General features: G+C 39.5%; 1 protein-coding gene across 1 annotated transcript in view; it reads right to left on the minus strand.

The window, feature by feature from the left end:
• Nucleotides 1–19,113, minus strand: part of LOC127530063 (zinc finger protein 729-like) — a 42,686-nt gene extending 23,573 nt beyond the window's left edge. The window contains exons 1-4 of the mRNA XM_051935762.1: nucleotides 18,531–19,113; nucleotides 14,656–16,025; nucleotides 10,584–10,653; nucleotides 8,238–9,169 (exon numbers count right to left, since the gene is read on the minus strand). Of these exons, the coding sequence (XP_051791722.1) occupies nucleotides 8,238–9,169; nucleotides 10,584–10,653; nucleotides 14,656–16,025; nucleotides 18,531–19,113 (2,955 nt within the window). The remainder of the gene's footprint in view (nucleotides 1–8,237; nucleotides 9,170–10,583; nucleotides 10,654–14,655; nucleotides 16,026–18,530) is intronic.
• Nucleotides 19,114–22,077: the final 2,964 nt, after the last annotated feature.

The raw sequence follows: 22,077 nt of genomic DNA on the forward strand, positions 1-22,077 counted from the left end.
ATGATATTAACGCCCATTTTACTCCGGTCTGCAGCAATATCTACTTGATTCAATTCAACAACCAGTTGCGTCATTATGGCTGGTATCCCCCAGTGCGGTGACCAAGTGCCGACCCCACAAACACCACACAAACACGCACCCGCGTCCCTTAACATAGAGCTGGGGGGTATTTTTCGTACGTGGATTTGTCATTTAGCCGGATGTAATTGTTGACGATTTGGCCTGATCCTGGATCTGTCGGTTTTTCGAAACTCTTGCTGGAAGTGTTGTCATAGCAGCACATCCTAATCCTCAAACCTGCTCGGAGTAGGTTTGTTCAACGTAAACAAGGATTAGCTCACACACTTAATCAGTGTCCATGCGTGGAATTCATTCAGTCATGACTTCGTCGTTCATGAATGAGCGATCAATTGCTATCGGTACGCAAATTATAAGAAGAGAATTTCATATAGACAGGGTTTTGCGTGATCAGCAAGATCCTTTATTGCTCCCGGAGGAAATTCTTTTCGAAAGATACCGCTTTAGCCGAGGGAGAATATTGTACCTCAAAAATTTATTAGGACCTTATATTCGAAGTCAAACTTGGCAAAGTCGGGCTCTCACAACCACACAGACAGTAGGCATTGCTTTGAGGTTTTTTGCAAGCGGCACTTTTTTATATACTGTAGGCGATGCGGAAAATCTAACTAAAAGTGCAGTTTGCCAGGCAATTCGTAAAGTCTGTTTGGCTCTAAAATATTTCCTTCGGGTTTTCATTATGTTTCCTGGACACCTGCGTGTGCAGACAATAAAAATGGCGTTTCATGCCATTGCAGGTAGGTAATACACAGGTAAAAACACCCACAGTTCCATAAAGAATCTCACAATCAGCCTAACCTTCTCATTACCAGGATTTCCAAATGTGATTGGGGCACATGAGACTGATCAGAGTGGAGTTTGATCAAACATTATTTGGAAAATGTACCTCTCCTCCTCATGAATAATCAGACACAGTGTCTTCATCAAATATTTGACCTTCGTCAATATCTCGTTGGTGAGACAAGTTCTAGGGATATGACATTCCCTGCAACTGATCCAACTGATCATGTTTTCTAGACTCGATATATATGGGCTTTTCACTCAGCGCGGGCGCGCGCATTCATCTCGGATGATTAGATCCAGCTAAACTAATCTAATATATGGCTGCGATTGAAAAACTGACTTATCCCAAATGAGTTTCATTGGCATTAACTCATCCAAGATGAGGCATCTGATCTCGGGTGATTTTAGCGACGTACGGAAAATACCCCCCAGGACTCGCTCAGGAAGTGTATTTTACGACGTTGTTTAGGGGAGCTGTCTCAAACCAGTTTGGTAAGGGATTCTCTGCATGATTCTCTCAACCAACCCCCTCAAGGAAACCAAACTACCCAACTGGCAAGTTTCACCTTCACAAATGTGTGTGAAAGCCATTGTGTTGGATTAGAATTTTAATGGCCTACGTTGGCTTTTGGGGATTAGTTTGAATCAGAACCCGTTCAGTACCACAAAATCCTACTGGCTGTAGGGTTTGGACAGAGAATCTATAAATTTGCTTGCTCTACCACTTTCTCTCTCTCAAACCATTACAATGAAATTGGCAACACACTGAGGATCTCAGCTTGGCAGCCATATTGAGACAACCATACGGCCTATGCTGATGAAAGATAAAAATGATAACTGGAAAAATTTAAAGAAACTACAAGTCACTGTGCCACCTGAAACATCACATCAGCATTCATAAAGGATGTATAGTTACCAATATTCACTTATACTTTGCTTATTTTTATTATTTTGTTAATATTATCAATAGTACATTATGTAAAGTGGTAACTTAACTCCTTTTTGTCTTTTACTGTATGTAATTGCCCGAGGTTATAGATGTAAATGGAAAGGTGGGGAGAAATTATAAAGTACAATACCTTATAAACAGTGGTTAGTCTATGGGATTTGAAGCATTCTGACAAAAGCTACTCATGAAAGAATACAAAAGGTGAAAGAAAACTAATATAGAACTCTACCAAGAGAAAACATGAATGATTACAATATAATTAATAAAATAAAAAAAAAACAGCTTGTTTGGTGTTTGCTAGACTTGCACTGCTGTTTCAACAGATTAAAGTAAATATGCCAATCTCTTTGTCCATTTTACTCTTTGATCTTTGTAGAAAGAGGAGGTTGTGTGCTTTCTGTTTTTTTATTTGACTGACATTTGGAATACAAAGCCTCTATCGCCATTTTGATTTCGCGACTGTATGATTGACAAGACTGTGTGTAACTGCTGGGAGTTTAAACTCGTAAATTAAAAAAGAAATCCTGAGATGCCAGCGCTTTCTCTGTATGAAATTGCAAGCTCCTCACAATCAAAGAATTTAGCAGTTTTTCTAGGACACCAACTGAAGGAATAGATGATAAGGAATGAAGATTAAGAGGGGGTATTAAATAGAAGTGGAAAAGGAGAACGTGAAATAAAACAAGTGAAGCAGGATAAGATGCAGTCTTCTCTAGTAAAGAGTGACCTGTATTTCAAGACACCTGCTGTAATGCTGCCAGAAGCAAAAGTAGAATCCCACATACGCAAGTGACACCCCCAAACACAGACCACTTACGTACTGCCTTTAGGTGATGTATTATGGTTTGATGTAACAAGTTCACCAAACTCGGGAAAATTGAAAGGAAATGGAAGAAGTCTAAAGCTCAGACAAACCTGGTTAAGTACTAATCAGTTCTTGCATTCATTTCTTCTGCCACCATCAATGCTATGGGAAGGTTCTATCAGAATAGAATTAACAGCACCACTAACTCATGCTCCTTGTTGTCTGCATTCACTTTCCTTCTTAACCCTCCTCTACCTGGTCCCCCAGCCTCATTGTCTGATGATGACTGCCACCTTTTTCCAGGATATGGTGGCCAATATTAGCAGCCAGTTCTCACCCTTGCTGCCACCCAGCATACCTCCATCCAAACAACACCCAACATTCTCTACGCTCTCTGCCAGTGACGTCTCGCCTCTTCAATCACCACAGTACATGTTCACTTGACCTTATCCCTTCACATCTCCTTCAGGCCACCTCCCCCTCACTCATTCCTGTAATTACACACATCATTAGCACCTTCCACAGCTCAGGCACATTTTCTACCATCTTCAAATATGCTGTGATAACCTCATTTCTCATAAAATCAACACTCGATCCATCCCAAGTAAACAATTACAGGCCTGTCTCTCTCCTTTCCAAAACACTTGAATATGTTGTTTCTAACCAGGTCTCTTCCTTCCTTGTACAGAATGGATACCAACCAGTCCAGCTTCAAGAGGAACCACTTGACTGAGACGGCTCTACTGACTGTGGTCGACCAGCTATGATTTGCTAGGGCTAACAACATGTCATTGGTTCTGATCGTCTGCTTTTGATACGGTCAACCACGCCATCCTTCTTGCTGCTCTCTCTGACACTGGCATCACTGGGACTGCTCTCAGATGATTTGAGTCCTACATCTTGGGTAGATCCTACAGTGTGTCCTATTGAAGAGAGTTGTCAAGGACACACAAGACATGGACAAGTGTACCCCAAGGATCAGTGCTGGGTCCTCTACTTTTTCTTTACACCATTATCATCCAATCCCATGGGTTCTCTTATCAGTGCTATGGTGATAGCAGACAACTTTACCTGTCCTTCCTGCCCGAGGACAACATGGTATCAGCACGAGTCTGTACATGTCTATCTCAACCTGGATGAACGACCACCATCTACAGCTCAACCTGGCAAAAACTGGCCAGCCAATCTGTTCAGCTCCTTATCTCTGTACAGCTTAGCTCACCATCAATAACATCTGCCAAGTCAGTACACAACCTTGTGTTGGTCACTGATGAACAGCTTTCTTTCACCGACCAGATTTCTCCGGTTTCTCATTCATGCAGGTTCACGCTGTATAACATCCAAAAAAATCAGGCCTTATCTGACAGAGCATGCAACAGAAGTTCTGGTCCAGGATCTGGTTTTGTTGCATTTGGACTACTGCAACACACTTCTGCCAGGAGTACCCAGGTGTGCAATCAAGCCACTGCAGATGATTCAGAATGCAGTGGCCTGTCTTTTATTTAACCACCCCAGATGGTCACGTCATTCCTCTCTTCAGGACACTACACTGGCTCCCTTTAGCAGCACACATTAAGTGCAAATCCCGTGGTGTTTGCCTACAGAGTAGTCAGTGGGTCATCACCGGAGTATATGGAGACATTGGTAAGGTGCACTACTCCTCCTTGCCCACACAGATATGCCAACAAGCAGCATCTGATGATGCTACCTCCACATTGTATTAAGTCTCAATCCAGACTCTTTTCATGTGTGTTTAGAAGTTGGTGGAACAGGCTGCCCACCTCAACAACAACATTTATTTATGTAGCACATTTTCATACAAATAATGTAGCTCAAAAAGCTTTACATGATAAACAAAAGAGACAAAAAGACAAAGTAAGAATTAAAATAAGACAACACTAATTAACATAGAATAAGAGTAAGGTCCGATGGTCAGGGAGGACAGAAAAAGCAAAAAAAATCCAGATGGCTGGAGAAAAAAAAAAAAAAACATCTGCAGGGGTTCCAGACCATGAGACCACCCAGCCCCCTCTGGGCATTCTACCTAACATAAATTAACAGTCCTCTTTGTATTTAGGGTTCTCATGAAAGGACTTGATGATGATGGTCATGTAGACTTCTGACTTTTAGTCCATCAATGTAGGAACATCATGTGCTTTAATTAGGTGGTGGTGGCGCAGGTCACCACCACAGAAAACCGGGAAAAAAACAGAAGAGAGAGTAGGGGTTAGTACTTATTTAAGAGCCACCATGAATAGTTATGATAACTAATTGAATATGAAAAGCATCACAGTTAAACTAAAATGAAGCTATGAGAAAGCCATATTAAAGTAATGAATTTTTAGCAGTTTTTTAATGTGCTCCACTGTATTAGCCTGGCGAATTCCTACTGGCAGGCTATTCCAGACTTTAGGTGCATAACAGCAGAAGGCCGCCTCACCACTTCTTTTAAGTTTTGCTCTTGGAATTCTAAGCAGACACTCAGTTGAGGATCTGAGGTTACGATTTAGAATATAAGATGTCAGACATTCCAATATATAAGATGGAGCAGATTATGTAAGGCTTTATAAACCATAAGCAGTATTTAAAAGTCAATCCTGAATGACACAGATAACCAGTGTAGTGACATCAAAACTGGAGAAATGTGCTCAGATTTTCTTTTCCTAGTTAGGATTCTAGCAGCTGCACTTGTTGTGAATGATTTATGTCTTTTTTGGGTGGTCCTGAGAGGAGTGTGTTACAGTAATCTAGTCGACTCAAAACAAAAGCGTGAACTAATTTTTCAGCATCATTCAATGTTATAAGAGATCTAACTTTTGCTATATTTCTTAAGTGAAAAAATGCTGTCCTAGTGATCTGATTAATATGCGATTTAAACTTCAGGTTACAGTCAATAGTTACCCCTAAATTCTTTATCTCCGTCTTGACTTTTAATCCTAATGCATCAAGTTTATTTCTAATAACCTCATTATATCCATTATTGCCAATCATTAAAATTTCTGTTTTCTCTTTATTTAGCTTGAGAAAAATTACTATTCATCCATTTAGAAACACAAGTAAGACATTGTGTTAGTGAATCAAGAGAATCGGGGTCATCAGGTGCTATTGATAAATACAGTTGTGTGTCATCAGCATAGCTGTGGTAGCTCACGTTGTGCCCTGAGATAATCAGACCTAACAGAAGCATGTAGATTGAGAAGAGCAGCGGACCCAGGATAGAGCCTTGTGGAACACCATATAGGATATGATGTGTCTTTGAGTTGTAATCACCACAACTAACAAAGATTTTTCTCCCTGCCAGGTAGGATTCAAACCAATGTAAGACGCTGCCAGACAGGCCCACCCATTGACTAAGGCGATTTCTAAGAATATTATGATCAATGGTGTCAAATGCAGCACTCAGATCTAAGAGGATGAGAACAGATAAATGGCCTCTGTCTGCATTTACCCGCAAGTCATTTACTACTTTAACGAGTGCAGTTTCTGTGCTGTGATTTGTTCTAAAACCTGACTGAAATTTATCAAGAATAGCATGTTTATTGAGGTGGTCATTTAACTGCATAATGTCTGTCTTCTCTAGAATTTTAAGAAAGGCAGGTTAGAAATAGGGCTAAAATTTTCAAAAGCAGAGGGGTCAAGATTATTTTTCTTGAGTAGGGGTTTAACTACAGCAGTTTTAAGACAGTCTGGGAAGACCCCCGTATCTAATGATGAGTTTACTATGTCAAGAATATTATCAATTAGCACGTCCGATACTTCTTTGAAAAAACTTGTTGATATTGGGTCAAGGATGCAGGTGGAGGGTCTCAGTTGAGAAATTATTTTATGTAAATCAGGTAAATCTATCCTGGTGAAAGAATTTAATTTGTTTATAATGGAGTACTGGGGCTTAAGAGGATCAGTGTTGGGGAGATATACTATGTTATTTCTAATATCATTAATTTTTTGATTGAAAAATACAGCAATAGCCTCACAAGTTTCACTGGAAGTATTTTGGAGGCATTCCTTTGCGTTACCTGGGTTTAACAGATGATCAATCATAGAGAATAAGACTCTGGGATTACTAGCATTGTTATTTATAATCATAGAGAAATAGCAGCGCCTCTCAAGACGGACTGTGTTATTGTATTCTGTTATTTTAACCTTCAATATCTCATAGTGGATAGTTGTCCATCCATACCGCTAACTCCCTCAATGAATTTAAGAAGTGAATGAAGACCCATCTGTACTATGTATATCTGTCTACTTGATTGAAAATTAAAAACCTTTGCTCTTTGATACTTTATATTGTTGGTTAATGTGTTGGTACATTTAGTCTAAACCAGGGGTGTCAAACTCATTTTGGTTCAGGGGCCACATACAGCCTAATTAGATGTCAAGTGGGCCGGAGCAGTATTTATAACATAATTACCTATAAATAATAGTAAGTCCATGTTTTTTCCCTTTGTTTTCGTGCAAAGAAGTACAAGTACATTAGAAAATCTTCATATTTAATGAAATGTTTTACAAAACATATCAACATATCAAAACATATAAACAACCTCAGATTTCTTAAAACAAGTGTTTGCACAAATACAAACAAAACTTTAAGTCAGAGGTATTTGGAACTGAAAAATATAGTACTGCACCTTAAAATTTATGGCATTACATGAACAATAGGATTCCACCAAACCAAACTCTTTTATAGTGAAGCTGTTAACTTACATTAAATGTAACATTTTTTAACTATTTCTACAGCAAGAATTCATTTTCACAGAACTGAATTCTTTAAGTGCAATCGGTGTCTGAAGCAATATTTTAAAGGAGTTAGTCACATCTAGACTACTTTGTTTTTGCTCCTGAAACTTGGCATCTTTTGGTCTGCACAAGTGCATCAATATCAGGTGTCATGTCCTGACTAGTAGCCAATCTCAGAATGTCATCTAAGTGCTTGTTTGTGAGCCTTGAGCGCAATTTTGTTTTATTGATGTTCATTACTGAGAAAACTTGTTCACAAAGGTAGGTTGTCCCAAAAATGCACAAAATTTTTGCAGCCAGGGCTGTTAATTTGGGGTACCCTGGCAAGAGATATTGATAATATGTGTCCAAGCCCACTGAGGCAAACTTGTCCTTCAAATCTGCATCACATTGCAAATCAATTATCTCTAGTTGGATGTCGACAGGGACATCAGAAGCTTTGACTGTGAAGGGTGAGCGAAAAACTGCAAATTCTTTCTCGAGTTCACCAAAGATCTGAAACCGTTCCTCAAACTCACACAGCAATCCTGCAATCTTGTCTTTATACTGTTTCATGTCAGCATTAATGCCTGCTGCACATACCTCTCTTAGGCAAGGGAAATGTGCAGGGTCACCACTTGACAGCTGTGTCTCCCACAAAGTCAGCTTCAACTTGAATGCACATATGCTGTCATAAAACTGTGTGACAACTTTTTTGCGGCCTTGCAACATTTTGTTCAGAATTTTCAAGTGCTCTGTAATATCCACCAGAAATGCAAGGTCCTGCAGCCATTCCTGACATTGTAATTCCATCACTGGATTTCCTTTTTTCTCCATGAATTGTCCGATTTCCTCGCGTAGATCAAAGAAACGCCTCAGCACAGCACCTCTGCTTAACCACCTTACTTCAGTGTAGTATGGCAGGGTATTAGTAACGTGATTGTCACTGAGAAGGCAGTCAAACTGACGATGATTCAGGCCTCTGGCTCGGATGAAATTAACAGTTCGGACAACCACCTCCATGACGTGATCCATTTTTAACGACTTGCAACACAATGCCTCCTGGTGCAAAATACAGTGAGATGTCCAGAAACCATCTCCTCCATTAGCGGCTTGTACTTTCTCTCTGAATTTTGTCACAACACCTGCTTTTCTTCCGATCATTGATGGCGCGCCATCTGTAGCCAGGCTGACGGCGCGGGACCAGTCCACCCCGACTCTGTCCAGCACGCCAACCACAGAGCCGAAAATGTCCTCAGCTGTTGTGGTGTCACTCATAGGCACCAACTCAAGGAACTCCTCAGTGACGGTCAATGTGTCATCAACTCCATGAATAAATATGGCCAGTTGAGCAACGTCTATAATGTCAGTGCTCTCATCAATTGCAACAGAAAATGCAAGAAATGACTTGACCTTGTGTTTCAACTGCCTGTCTAAATCAGCCGATAGTTCCGATATCCTCTCTGCCATAGTGTTTCTCGTCAGACTAATGTTGGCAAATGCTTGTCGCTTCTCAGGACACACGAGTTCTGCAGCCTTCATCATGCATCTTTTAACGAACTCACCGTCGGAATACGGCTTTGATGCTAATGCTATTTCGTTAGCAATTACGTAGGTGGCTTTTACTGCTGCTTCACTGACCTCTCGGCTCCGAGTGAAAATTGACTGCTGTTTTCTCAGACCCACCAGCAATTCATTTATCTTCTCTCTCCTCAGTCGTCCTTGCAAGATGTCGTATTTTCCACCATGATGAGTCTCATAGTGGCGCCGAATATTATATTCCTTGAGCACCGACACTTGTTGATTACACACCAAGCACACAGGTTTCCCATTTATCTCTGTGAATAAATAGGAAGTGGTCCATTTCTCTTGGAAAACCCTACACTCGGTATCCACTTTTCTCCTTTTTGACAAAGACATTTTGGCTAATGAGGGGGTCAAGGTGAGTAGAAAATAAGGTAGCCTACAGAGTGGCAGAGTTGTTGCTTCTTTTACTCTAATTAAAACAGTGCACCCCTCCCCTTTGACTAACACAGTGCGCCCCTCTCATCTGACTAACACCCTAGCGGATGATTTAGGAATTGCATTTTATTACGAATTTCGAGTTCGTGTCTTTTATTAATTTTTTTACTTTCAAAATTCATCCAGTGGGCCGGATTGAACACCCTAGTGGGCCGGTTTTGGCCCGCGGGCCGTACGTTTGACACCCCTGGTCTAAACACTATCGATTGTAATCTATGAATGTAAATTTATTAGTTATTACATCTTTTCACTTATGGCAATCAACTTTTGTTACCTGTCTTACTACAATTGCTGAAAAAACAGGACCTCAGGTAATATTACTCGATTATATTTACGTCTTTTGTAAGTCACTTTGGATAAAAGCATCTGCCCAGAAAATAAATGGAAATGTAAAGGCGTCTCACTCCCATCCTGTTAGTTCTCCAGTTTACTACGGCAGGCCATTAACATGTAATCCATTTTCCTTGATATGAGCAGTTACAACACATGTCATCATTTTTAAATTTAATATGGAGCTTTTAAAATTTGATATCAAGTTTATAAAATTTCACATTACGCTTAAAAATTTGATATTGAGTCGTTACATTTAATATTCAGCTTCTGAAATTTGATTTCAAAAACTTTTAAATTTTGATTTCATGTTTAAAAACTTGATATCAAGCTTTTGAAAAATTTGATATCATGCTGTTTAAGTCTGATATCTGCATCATCAAACTTCGTACACGTGATATCGAAATGACAAAATATAATGTGAGAGTTTAAAATGCCCCGTGACCCTGTGTTCGGATTCAGCGGGTTGGACAATGGATGGATGGATGGAGTTTAAAATGCACATATATTAACATTTAAGCTCTATCAAATTTTAAAAGCGTGATATCAAATTTTAAAGGCATATTATCAAACAATGTTGATATCCATTTTTTAAAAACCTTGACCAAATTTCCAAAGTATGATATCAACTTTTAAAAGTGTGACATCAAATTTCATAAACGTGATATCAAAATGACAAACTTGATATCAGATTTTAAAAGCCCGATATCAAACTTGAAGTGTGAGATCAAATTTGATAAGCCTGGTATCAAATTTCTAAGCGCTGATATCAACTTTTTGAAAGCACATATCAAGATAAAGGAGTTAAATGTTAAAACTCTTTGCCATATTTCGCTCGCCAGACTTGAGACGCTCGTGCACCTCTGTTTATTCATCGCCCTTTGATGACGTCAAACTTGCCACTGCCACTTACGAGCATGCGCGACGGCTCTGCTTGGTTCACTAGCACCTTCGTGAAGGTCGGCTTTAGCTGGCAGGACAGATTGTATTGTCAAATTAGAGGAGACCCGTTAGGATAACAGAGGAGGGCGACAGTTTCAGATTTAGTGGATCAGCGCCTCTCCAATCCAGCCTCGTGGACGCCGTCTGGCTGAAGGGTTTTGTTCCACATGATCTCGTCTTTCAATTGGAATCGGACACTAATTCATCAAGCTGGTACAAACTGGGAAGCATGTTTTGGTCAGTGTAGAAATTACATAACTAAGTTTGATAAGTTTGCCTTAGAATATACCAAGTATTTAAATATGTTAACATGGGTATAACGGACTGCCTTTAACATTTTCATCAATGCCGAGTTTCATTCTCCGTTTCTAGATGTTCTGGTTATTTATTTATGGAGAAAAATAATAATAAAAAACTTAATTGTAAATAGTTATTTTTATTTGCATTCATGAATACAATAAAAAAAATAGATGGTTTCCATCATGACACAGTTTATTGATGCATAGGCCTACATATTGTTCTAAAATAATTTCACATTTAGCAGTTGCAGTTCATTTTCTCAGTTGACGTCGTCTTTTTTCTGCACAGAATAAGCAACATGTAATGATGTCCTGTTTCGTTCTTTCACAATGCACACTGTGTTATAGCACGTGTAGCGACACAAGCACAGCGAGGCTGTTAAAGAGAATTTTTTAAGCAGTAGACCAGCGTTTCTCAACCTTTAAGTATTTGCGACCCGAGTTTTCATAACAGTTTTAATCGCGCACCCCTAACGTTTTTTTTGAAAGGAGCCCACTAATACCAATTTGTTCTTTTTAAATTATGGATATATCATAGATGCATATTTTATTATACCTATTAACTTTTATCGACATTTATCTAACTCTATATTTATTTTTCTAGTATCAGAATGTAGTTTAAGTTAATTTGTTTTGGTTTCAATAAATGCATTTTTCATATTTTCGATTCATGTTTTCTTTTTTTCACATCTTAGGGGGGCCGCCCCACATGTTGAAAACTACTGCGGGATGAATCCGCCTGCAATTTACAGTGACACCACAAGAGGGCGGCAAGAAGTCAATATTTACTTATGCTTATTATCCGTTTACTCGTTCTTTCTTTCTCTCTTTCTGGACATTATTTTATACACCTCAATGACTGTTCTTACTTTACATCATACAGAGCACTTGAAATTGTCCATTATTATACACCCTAATCAGCTATGTTGGAGTGCGGCAAATTGAAGAACCGCCCAGCACGGCACGAACTCGAGCTACGCCACTTGTTCCACCAACATACTGACACCCCGCAGTCTCTGGTCCCTTCTTTCCATGCCCATTGGTGTCCTGATTAAATATTTCACCCTGCGTTTCACTCACCGCTCCAAGATTGTAAGGGGAAAACTCCAAATGTAGACTTTGAGGCTCATGTTGTAAATTAATCCCCTTAAACATAACTAATGCATTGCTCACAATTTCTTTATAATTTGCACACTGTTTTAGAGCACTTGTTGCGGAGCAAGCACAGCGAGGCGGTTACAGAGAATTTCTTTTTGTGCAATAACGGAAGAGGCTGCCTGCAATTTACATTGAAACCACAAGAGGGCATCAAGAAGTCAATAATCATTTCTGCTTATCTATTTTCTTTCATTCTGGACATTATTTTACACACCTCAATGACTGTTCTTGCTTTAGATGTTATAGATAATTTCATACTGTTCATTATTATAAACCACTTAATGATTATTTCCTTTGTTCATATAGCACATTTCAGTATAAACACTTAATGACTGTCCTTCTTTACTTCCATTATTATGTACCACTTAATAAATTATCCTTCTTTATTTAATGTAGCAACTTATTATAAAAAAAAAATAAAAAAAAAAATAGACAGATAGAATTTTATTTCTCCCCACGGGGAAATTTACCTTGTTAGGGAAGATCTTTAAAATAATAAAAACCTAAATAGACAGATACATATATATAGGCTAGGGATCTGCACTGGCAATCAGAAGGTTGCCGGTTCGAATCCTGTAAGATGCCAAAAGGGACTCTGCTCTGTTGGGCCCTTGAGCAAGGCCCTTAACCTGCAATTGGTAAGCGCTTTGCATTTACATAGCGCTTTTCTCACTACTCAAAGAATTAATTATTATTATTATTACATAAACACAAAAAACACACACACACACAGTGGTCTGAACCTACACCAGAATGTCTAAAAATAAAGAAATTTTTGAACAAAATAAAGTGTCTGACTTGGCTGTCCCAGTACCAGTGAGGTGTTCATCAAACAGACGTATTGCTGTTAGTGTAAGGAGCCCCAGTCACACTTCTTGACATGGACGCACGGTGTGCATATTTTGGATGCCTAACAATTGCAAGGTCTTTTAAGATATTCCAGTCTGACCGATTCCATCCATCCATTATCAAACCCGCTACATCCTAACTACAGGGCCATGGGAGTCCGCTAAAGCCAATCCCAGCCAACACAGGGTGCAAGATAGGAAACAAACTCCAGGCAGGGTGCCAGCCCACCACAGGTCTGACTGTTTCCTCTGAACAAATTGTTTAAAATACAGAAATTTATCTTCAGAGCATTTCATCATACAGCAAAGCCAGGACTTAACTATCAAATAGCAGAGCAGCACAGCGGGGAAGGTGAGAGGTGACAACACCACAGCAAGAGTCCAGAAGAAAGCTTGAAGGTCCAAGTACACAGTATAACGGGCAGTCAGCAGGTGTGATTCTCCCAAGTCTCACAAGCCCCCAAATAAAGCTGATCTGATGACAAATAGTCAATAATCCATACAAAAACATCTTGAAACACGGAGTAAAGTACACAAAGAAAAAAAAAAAACAAATTGTCCAGCAGGGCCACCATAACCAGGAAAGACTTAAAGGTGGGCATGGGCATTGGGTCATTTCTCTGTTGAAGCACATAAAGAAAGTGCTGACAGCAATCCAGGACATTAAAGAAAATGGAATTTTCCCAAAATCTCAACCTCCACGTCAGGCAACAGGCTGGACAATCGAAAAAAAGTTTCATTCAGTGAAGCTCACAGAAATTCAAATCAATTATCTCACAGACTGCAAACCCAGCAAAGGCGTAATCCATAAAAATAAATCCAAACGGAGGACAAAAAGTATCTATTTGGATCCTTGAACAAAACACACAGTGAGAAAAAGTGAAAAGCAATGCAAACTGTGAAAGGCTCATTGGAAATTCCAACAAAAACTGTTATTCACAGAGAGAAGTGGCAGCAAGCGTACACCTGTGTTCCCATCATGAGTTGTCTTCAGGTGACCACTGGACTCTCTGCAGTTTCCTTCATTTCTTGTTCATGTTGCACGTTTGTATCCGACCATGTCCACTGTGGTGGGACCAGCAAGACTGTCCATTTGGACTGCCACCACATTTGGAGGTCTTCTGTTCATCTGATGATGTTGCACTATCACTACAACCATCACCTACCATGTTGCTGACACAGGGGGTGGGCACCTTTCATTGAGGGAGATGGGCAGCCACTTTGAATTACTCTTAGGGTCCTTTTTAAAACAACTTTACCTTGGGAAGGTTTGGTGTGCAACAAATCCCACAATATGAAGATTCTCACCAAGCCTTAAACAGTATGGAGACTCATATTTCTCTCCTCCCTGTGCTCATTCATTCTTCATCCTCCAGCTTACTACTTTAGGACTTCTATCGAGGTTAAATCCTCAGCAATGGTTTGGCTTGTGTATTTTCAAGACAGATGTGAACCTCACACTTGAATCATGAAGTAATCTTTTCACTGCTAAAGGCCTAGTTTTAGTACTTGTGTCATCCCTATTGAGCCTTCTCTCCACTATGAGTTCATGTATAGATCTGGAGGTTATCCATTATGGCAAATTGTTTTCCTCAATCAGAATGATAGGTCTTTTCTCCTGTGAGCATTTTACATGTTTTGCAGTTTCTGAAGGTTGGCAATGCTGGTAAAACCCCTACCACATTATGGACAATAATAGGACTTCTCTCATGCGTGAATTTTAACATGTCTATGAAGGTTGCCAATGGTGGTAAATCCTTTTCCACATTCTGGACAGGAAAACGGCTTCTCTCCAGTGTGAATTATTGTGTGCTGATGAAGATTGCTCATTGTTTGGAATTGCTTACTACATTCTGAACAACAATAGGGCCTCTCTCCAGTGTGAATTTTTCTGTGCTGCTGTAGATTGCTCATTGTTCGGAATTGCTTCCTACATTCTGAACAAGAATAGGGCTTCTCTCCTGTGTGTATTTTTACATGTCTATGAAGGCTGCCAATGGTGGGAAATCCTTTTCCACATTCTGGACAGGAAAATGGCTTCTCTCTATTGTGAATTATTGTGTGCTGATGAAGATTGCTCATTGTTTGGAATTGCTTTCTACATTCTGAACAACAGTAGGGCTTCACTCCAGTGTGAATTTTTACATGTCTATGAAGGCTGCCAATGGTGGTAAATCCTTTTCCACATTCAGAACAGCAATATGGCTTCTCTCCAGTGTGAATTTTTCTGTGCTGCTGTAGATGGCTCATTGTTCGGAATTGCTTCCTACATTCTGAACAAGAATAGGGCTTCTCTCCTGTGTGAATTTTTACATGTCTATGAAGGCTGCCAATGGTGGGAAATCCTTTTCCACATTCTGGACAGGAAAATGGCTTCTCTCCAGTGTGAATTTTTCTGTGGTCCTGAAGATTGCTCATTGTTCGGAATTGCTTTCTACATTCTGAACAACAGTAGGGCTTCTCTCCAGTGTGAATTTTTACATGTCTATGAAGGTTGCCAAGGGTGGTAAATCCTTTTCCACATTCAGAACAGCAATATGGCTTCTCTCCAGTGTGAATTTTTCTGTGCTGCTGTAGATGGCTCATTGTTCGGAATTGCTTCCTACATTCTGAACAAGAATAGGGCTTCTCTCCAGTGTGAATTTTTACATGTCTATGAAGGCTGCCAATGGTGGGAAATCCTTTTCCACATTCTGGACAGCAAAATGGCTTCTCTCCAGTGTGAACTACTCTGTGTTCTTTTAGATGGCGCATTTGTTTGTATATCTTGCCACATTCAGAACACTCATATGGCTCCTGTTGTGTTTGACACAGATTACCATTCCTGGACTTACATTTGCTGTTAACCGATTCACTGTGTGTCTCGTAGACTGTGGTTACATCTCTACTGGTTATCGGAGTTGGAGTGGTGATCACACTTACTGTGTTTACTTTCATACCCGACTGAGAATCATCCTGTATAGAGGCGAGTATCCCATTCTCTGAGGCTAATGTCAGGTTCTTCATACTCTTATCATCCACTGTCTGTTGAGATCTGCACTTAGGAGATGTCTGAGCCAATGGGGATAAGAAGAAGCTGACATTGTCTTGTAAAGCTAAATAAAAAAAAAAAACATATGGAGATAAAGGTGAGCTTTCTAAAAAGATCTGTCAAGAGATAACCATTTCATGTCAGTATTTAATCCAGCTTCATTTTACCGATTCTGATTTGTCTGCAAACATGAACACAAAAGAAGAAAAAATAAATAAATAAAAGTAACAAATTGAATTGCAGAGGGGTAGTAAAGAGAATAAACATCAATTATTTTAATTTTTAGTAATCCCCGATTATTATACTTAAAGGGAATCTTAAGCAATTGAATTAGTTTGGTAATACATTTGTTATAGCAATGCTATACATTCTTTCTGGACCTGTACAATCTTCAGAAAAGAGCTGAAACAAAGATAAATAAATCTACTGGGGACAAAAAATACTTTAAAATAAAAATATGCAGTGGAGAAATAAGCCGGGTTTAAGGACTGCACTAAATTACAGTTGTTTTCTGAAACATTGTTTTGATAATGTGCTTTTGCGATTGTTTCACATTTCTGAGTTTTTGTAATATTAAGCCTTTTTTGAAATGTATATTAAAAAGTTCATTTAAGATATTTAAAAAGACATGAATTTCTTAAAGTAAGCTATTGCAACTTCTATCCCTAACAGTTTAACACGCGTGATTACTAATAAAAAATGCTATGGCCACCTGTGAAATGGGTTGGGGAAGACAATTGACCAGAGTCCAGTTCATGACTTCATTGCATCCTTTGACGCTCAAGAAAATGCTGAGAAAAGCAATTAAACCTTTGAGGCATAATGGAGTGGGGGCACAATTGTATTGGAGAGGATTCATTGGTGAGTCAGTGGCTACACAGCCACAACGAGAGGAGGCTTCAGGCCCTATCACTGCTAAGAGAGAAGATCTTCTTCTTATTGGTTTGGTTTTCTTCAAAGTGAAACTCAACGTTTCATTGGGGATTCACATCATCGGCTTATCACTAATAATAGGCAGAAATTTGCCCATCAAGTGTATCGGGGACCCTAAAACATCAGGATCTGTTGAAAACTGGAGATTGAAATTCTTGATGAATATAAAGTGTTCACTCCTCCCCCATAGTTCATAGGTTATAGTGGGGGGATGGGGGGTACAAAGCAAAAATACCTTCATTTTTATTATTTTGTTTTCCAATTATTTTTTTTTAGAAGCAAGTTACATTCCATGCAATTATGTCAAACATTAAAAAACTAAACTCAGTTTAAGCCCCAATCCAAGAGAAAGGAAGGGCAACAGTCAGAGTAAGACTTCAAAAGTAAACCTGTGGCATCACTGGACAGATCGGACTACAATCTTAATCTTTGTATTCCCACCTACAAGCCTGTGATCAGAAGGCAACAGCTCTCTTACTATAAGTCAAGTTAGAAGCTCTTGTATTTTTTGTACAGTATTGATTTCCCCCCTTGGAGTACAAATAAAGTACTATAACAATGTGTTTTAGTTGTCCATCACTGCCCCATCATACAGTATTACCCAAAGGGTGTTTGCAATAGTGAATGTCACCAGGAGTACACACAACAGTGTGTGTAGTTAAAATGTGCAGGCCGTTGAGTTGGAGAGCTTTACCTGTGTGAGGGCCTAACAAGTGGGCTGGTGGGATCTAAATGGGAAAGGCCAGAGAAAACCACTGTTATGACTTAACTACACCCCATTAAAATCAAATGAACAAGTCCACCTCTGGTGTAGGGATACGGGAAATTGAAGTGAAACTCAGTATTTCACAAAACACATAACGATTCCATTTAAATTCATTTCACGGACAATAAGAAATATGTTTAGTTCCTGTCTGGAAGTTCTTCCTTACAATCATGTCAGGTATTTGCCCATCATCTTGTTTTTATTGAAAAATCTCTGAAGAAATAAAGAAAGAAAGTCTAAGGGCACAGGGCTCATTTCCTGACACATGTAGACATTTTGTTGAACTTTTGAATGTTCTAGTAATAAGATGCCTGCTTCTTCAATTATGATGACACTCACAAACCCCAAAGATGTGGAGAACATACAAAAATGAAACTTTAAGCTCCAGAGCTTCAATAAAATCAGTAAAGGGAATTGCTACATTAGCTTTCCATACGAGATAAAATGGTAACATGCCCAACGAGACATTTTGGAGTTTTTTATTTTTACATTAAAAGCACAGTATAGTACTGTTCGATCAGAAGATAATATGAAGCTGGTTTTAAATTAAAACGTCATTGAAACAGTGAAAGAAATTGATAACTGCACTGCTGCAACAAACTTCGATGCACCCGAGAAACTAATGCAAGATTGGAGGAGGCAAGAAGATGTAAAAAATAAAATAAATTTAAGCATTGCATTTTTCAACAGGCACATAAGACCCAACTTATAGGTGACTATATATGGTAAATGATTAAACTTTTTGACACAAAATGCCCAATCCAAAACCAGCCCGAAAATTACAGATCAGTGATAAAGACAATGCTTTGCATGCCAAGTCAAATCCATAAGCCCAGGGCCTCAGGATAGTTCTTGTATTTTAGCACCTACCTTCTCCAGCAGGACTTGACTCTAATGCTTTGACTGTCCTCTTAATTTCAAATTCCAAAGATTCTAACTTCACATTGACAGATGTTTGCTGTAGTGGGCAGTGTCTACTGGGGGTCAATCCCAATCCAGGACCCTCTTCATCTGGATAAGAACACTGCCTGTCAAACTTGGAACTGAGGTCTTCTTCCTTTATTCTGCTGACAGTTTTGTTTTTCTGCACATCAGTGATGTAAGACAACAGCTCAGAGTCCACTGTAAAGTCCATAGGTCCACTATCATAATCCTCTTGCTTGTTCATGCAGATGCTTTTCTGTTCCAGATGTCCAGAACTCCATTTGCAGTACTCTTCCTTAACCTCTATACCATGTATCAAAAGGATGCCCCCATGTATGCTGTGATATGTTCCTTGCTCATACTTACACACTTCTTCAGAGACCCCCTCTTCACATTTATATTTCTCATGTTGAGAAACTTGAGCAGATGAGTTTGCCTTCTCCATGAGATAAATGGGGATCAGCCTTCTAGTGATCTGTAGGCAGAGGAGAGTACAGTTGAAAAGTTCTTCTAAACTAAACATGCACATTGGTAGCAACTCATTCAGACATTCCTCACAGCTCATTACAATGAGACCCCTCTTAAACACTGGCACTTTGGCAAGGAAATTTGTGACTGGTGGCAGTCAGAATGGGGCAGCAAGAGAAACGCACTATCAGATGATGGAAGGATCCTGGTTTGGATCTGTTGACTGAGTTTTGGAAAGTGAATGCAGATGGGGTCTTCTGACCCTAAGTGAGGGAACGTGATGGAAATGAATGTAAAAACAGTGGACACAACAAAGAAAGACCAAGTGATTTACATGGAAGGCAGTGGTGTGAAAGACCTGAACATCAGCTGGGGAACAAGAGGGTCTCCAATAAATAGGAGGAAGAGAAGGAAAGGCACTGTGCTTGAAAATGTGCCAGCTACCAGTACTAGTAATGAGAAAATGTCAGTTCAAAAATGCCTTACAAAATAAATAAAAAGAAAATCTATCAACAGAGTATTTGGTCATACAGTACAAGCACAAAAGTGCAAGATTAACAGATATCTCAGAATCAACATCAAACTCTCAACAAGGAGACAGAAACCCAAATAAAAATTCATGAACTTCCAATTCTTGGTCCCTGGACAAAGTGCTGAATCATATTGTACAAAAATTTAATAAAACGCAATTAGTGATCTTTAAGACTACTACTTAAAAGCAAAGATAGCAGTAACCTTAGGGCCCTAATGGTTCATCTTGCAGATTCAAATCTCCGGTCCTTGCAGCAGATGTTGAGACTTTAACAGGCTTCGTTACTCATTGCAGGCCATTGTCTCACAGACTAGGATTTAAAATGTCTGACCCAGTTTAGACCTTTAATGAAACACCTCACCTTAACTTTTTAGACCAAAAAATTAATAGAAACGTTTGCCGTTTTTGTAAAATCACAAAAATGAAATACAAATTTACAAAGATTAGAATCTTTAAATGCCCATGTTTTACATATATTATTAAAGCAGTTCAGCAGTGATGACAAAGATTCAGAACTTCCTCTCTTTCTTCAAGATGATCTCTAAGGCCATTCAAATCTCATTCTGTTTGTATAAAATGTCCAATTGATATAGCCGTTTTGTGAAAGACACTATATAAAAGTGTCTTTCACGGTGACCCTATAAACCTGTTATCTAGCGTCTTTCCTATCTTTCAGTATCAATGGCAGTGGAGAGTGCCGACAAATTCCTTATCGATTAGCATACGACTTTCACTGTGCATGTGACAATAAGAATCCAATCAAGCTATTCTTTGAGGTTTATAACAAAACAATACGCCCTGCTCTGCAAGTGTTAAAGAACAAAAGGACTGCGTCTAGTGAGACACTGCAGGAGTCGACTCGTTTTCTGGATTTGTCTGTCTGCCTACTAAATGTCTTCGTACGTTCCTTGGATACCATGTGATATCCAAGCGATTCTGTCCCACCACATTACTTGTTCAATGTCTCTGTGATCAACACTTTAAAGAAAAACTTTCTAAAAGTTATATGGAATCATTCCTTCAATTCCCATCGTTACCCCCATGTTTTTTAGACGTTCTTTTACAGTAATGGCTGGGCCAATGCACTATTTCACATATGTCTCTGCATGAAACGGGAAACGTCTTCAGGAAAAGCCCATGCAGGACGAACAGACGAATTATGGTGACCCAAAAACCGGTAAACTTCTGTCCATTCTCCTCAGTCGATGTTTATCACACCGAGATCAGCCCCACTGTTGCCACACATCTGATTTAAATTACACGGTCAGCACGACCCCAATCTTGAAAGTCTTAAAGAAATCGACGAGGATGGACATGGCCTTTGTCTTCTGGACCACAGAAAGTAGTAAAGTGGCTATAAAATAATGTACGATGCGAAAAAACAAAACAAAAAAAAAACACATTGTGTGTGTGTTCTTATACCCTTTAAAATATTACAAGCTTTCAAAAACACAGCGACCTTCACAACGAAATAACACCGAAGTGATGTCTGTGCAGAAGCGGATGTGGGGGGTTATAGGAGATCAATGGAAGTATTGGTTGTTGGTGTAGATGTTAAATAAAGAAAAGATAGTTAATGATCACAAGTGTGTGAACTGCTATTTGTGATACAACAACCGATAAACGATTCGTGCACGTGTGAAGAGTAAACGTCTGCGCATGTACAGAACTGACGGGCAAGACGACTTTAAGCAAAGCCAAAACGCGAAACAAAGCGTGCACAGGTAAGAGATGAGATAGGAGACGGTCACTCGTTAATGTGTTTTCCTTCACGGGCCATCAGACAGACAAGAAACAAAGAGACTCCCATTCCAAATCTTCACGTGCATGACCTTTACAGCGGCAGGCACTTTTTGCTCAAACCAAAGCTACAAGTACGCACCTGTCTTCTGTTTCAAATCTTAAATTCCAATAAAGGCCATCATTATTTCCATTTGGTCCCTTTGATGTTGCCTCTTTCTCTGATCGCCATATGATCACATATCCAGGCTAACACACTCAGAAAAAGCCCACCCAGCACGAACGGACCCATTGTGGTGACCGCAAAACCGATAACGCCTGTCCATTCCCCTCAGTCGAGGTTTATCACGCCGAGGTCAGCCCAACTCTTGCCAGACATCTCATTTAATGTACATGGTCGGCGTGACCCCAATCTGGAAAGTTTTAAAGAAAACGAAGAGGACGGACATGGCCTTTGTCTTCTGGACTACATAACAAGTGGCTACAACATAATGGACGATGATACAAAATAAAGACTTAGTGTGCGTGAGTGTGTTCTATAGCTTCTAAAATATTACAAGCTTACAAAGGCACAGCAACCTTCACAAAGAAATGAACACACAGATAAACGATGAGTGCACGTGCGAAAAAATAAGTGTCGGCGCATGTACATTACCGACGGGCATGGCGACTTTAGGCAAAATCAAAACGCGAAACCCCACGCACAGGTAAGACATAAGATAGGAGACAATCACTCGATAGCGCGGCTACGTT

Source organism: Erpetoichthys calabaricus, chromosome 1 (genome assembly GCF_900747795.2).
Source record: "Erpetoichthys calabaricus chromosome 1, fErpCal1.3, whole genome shotgun sequence".
Classification (NCBI taxonomy): Eukaryota; Metazoa; Chordata; class Cladistia; order Polypteriformes; family Polypteridae; genus Erpetoichthys; species Erpetoichthys calabaricus.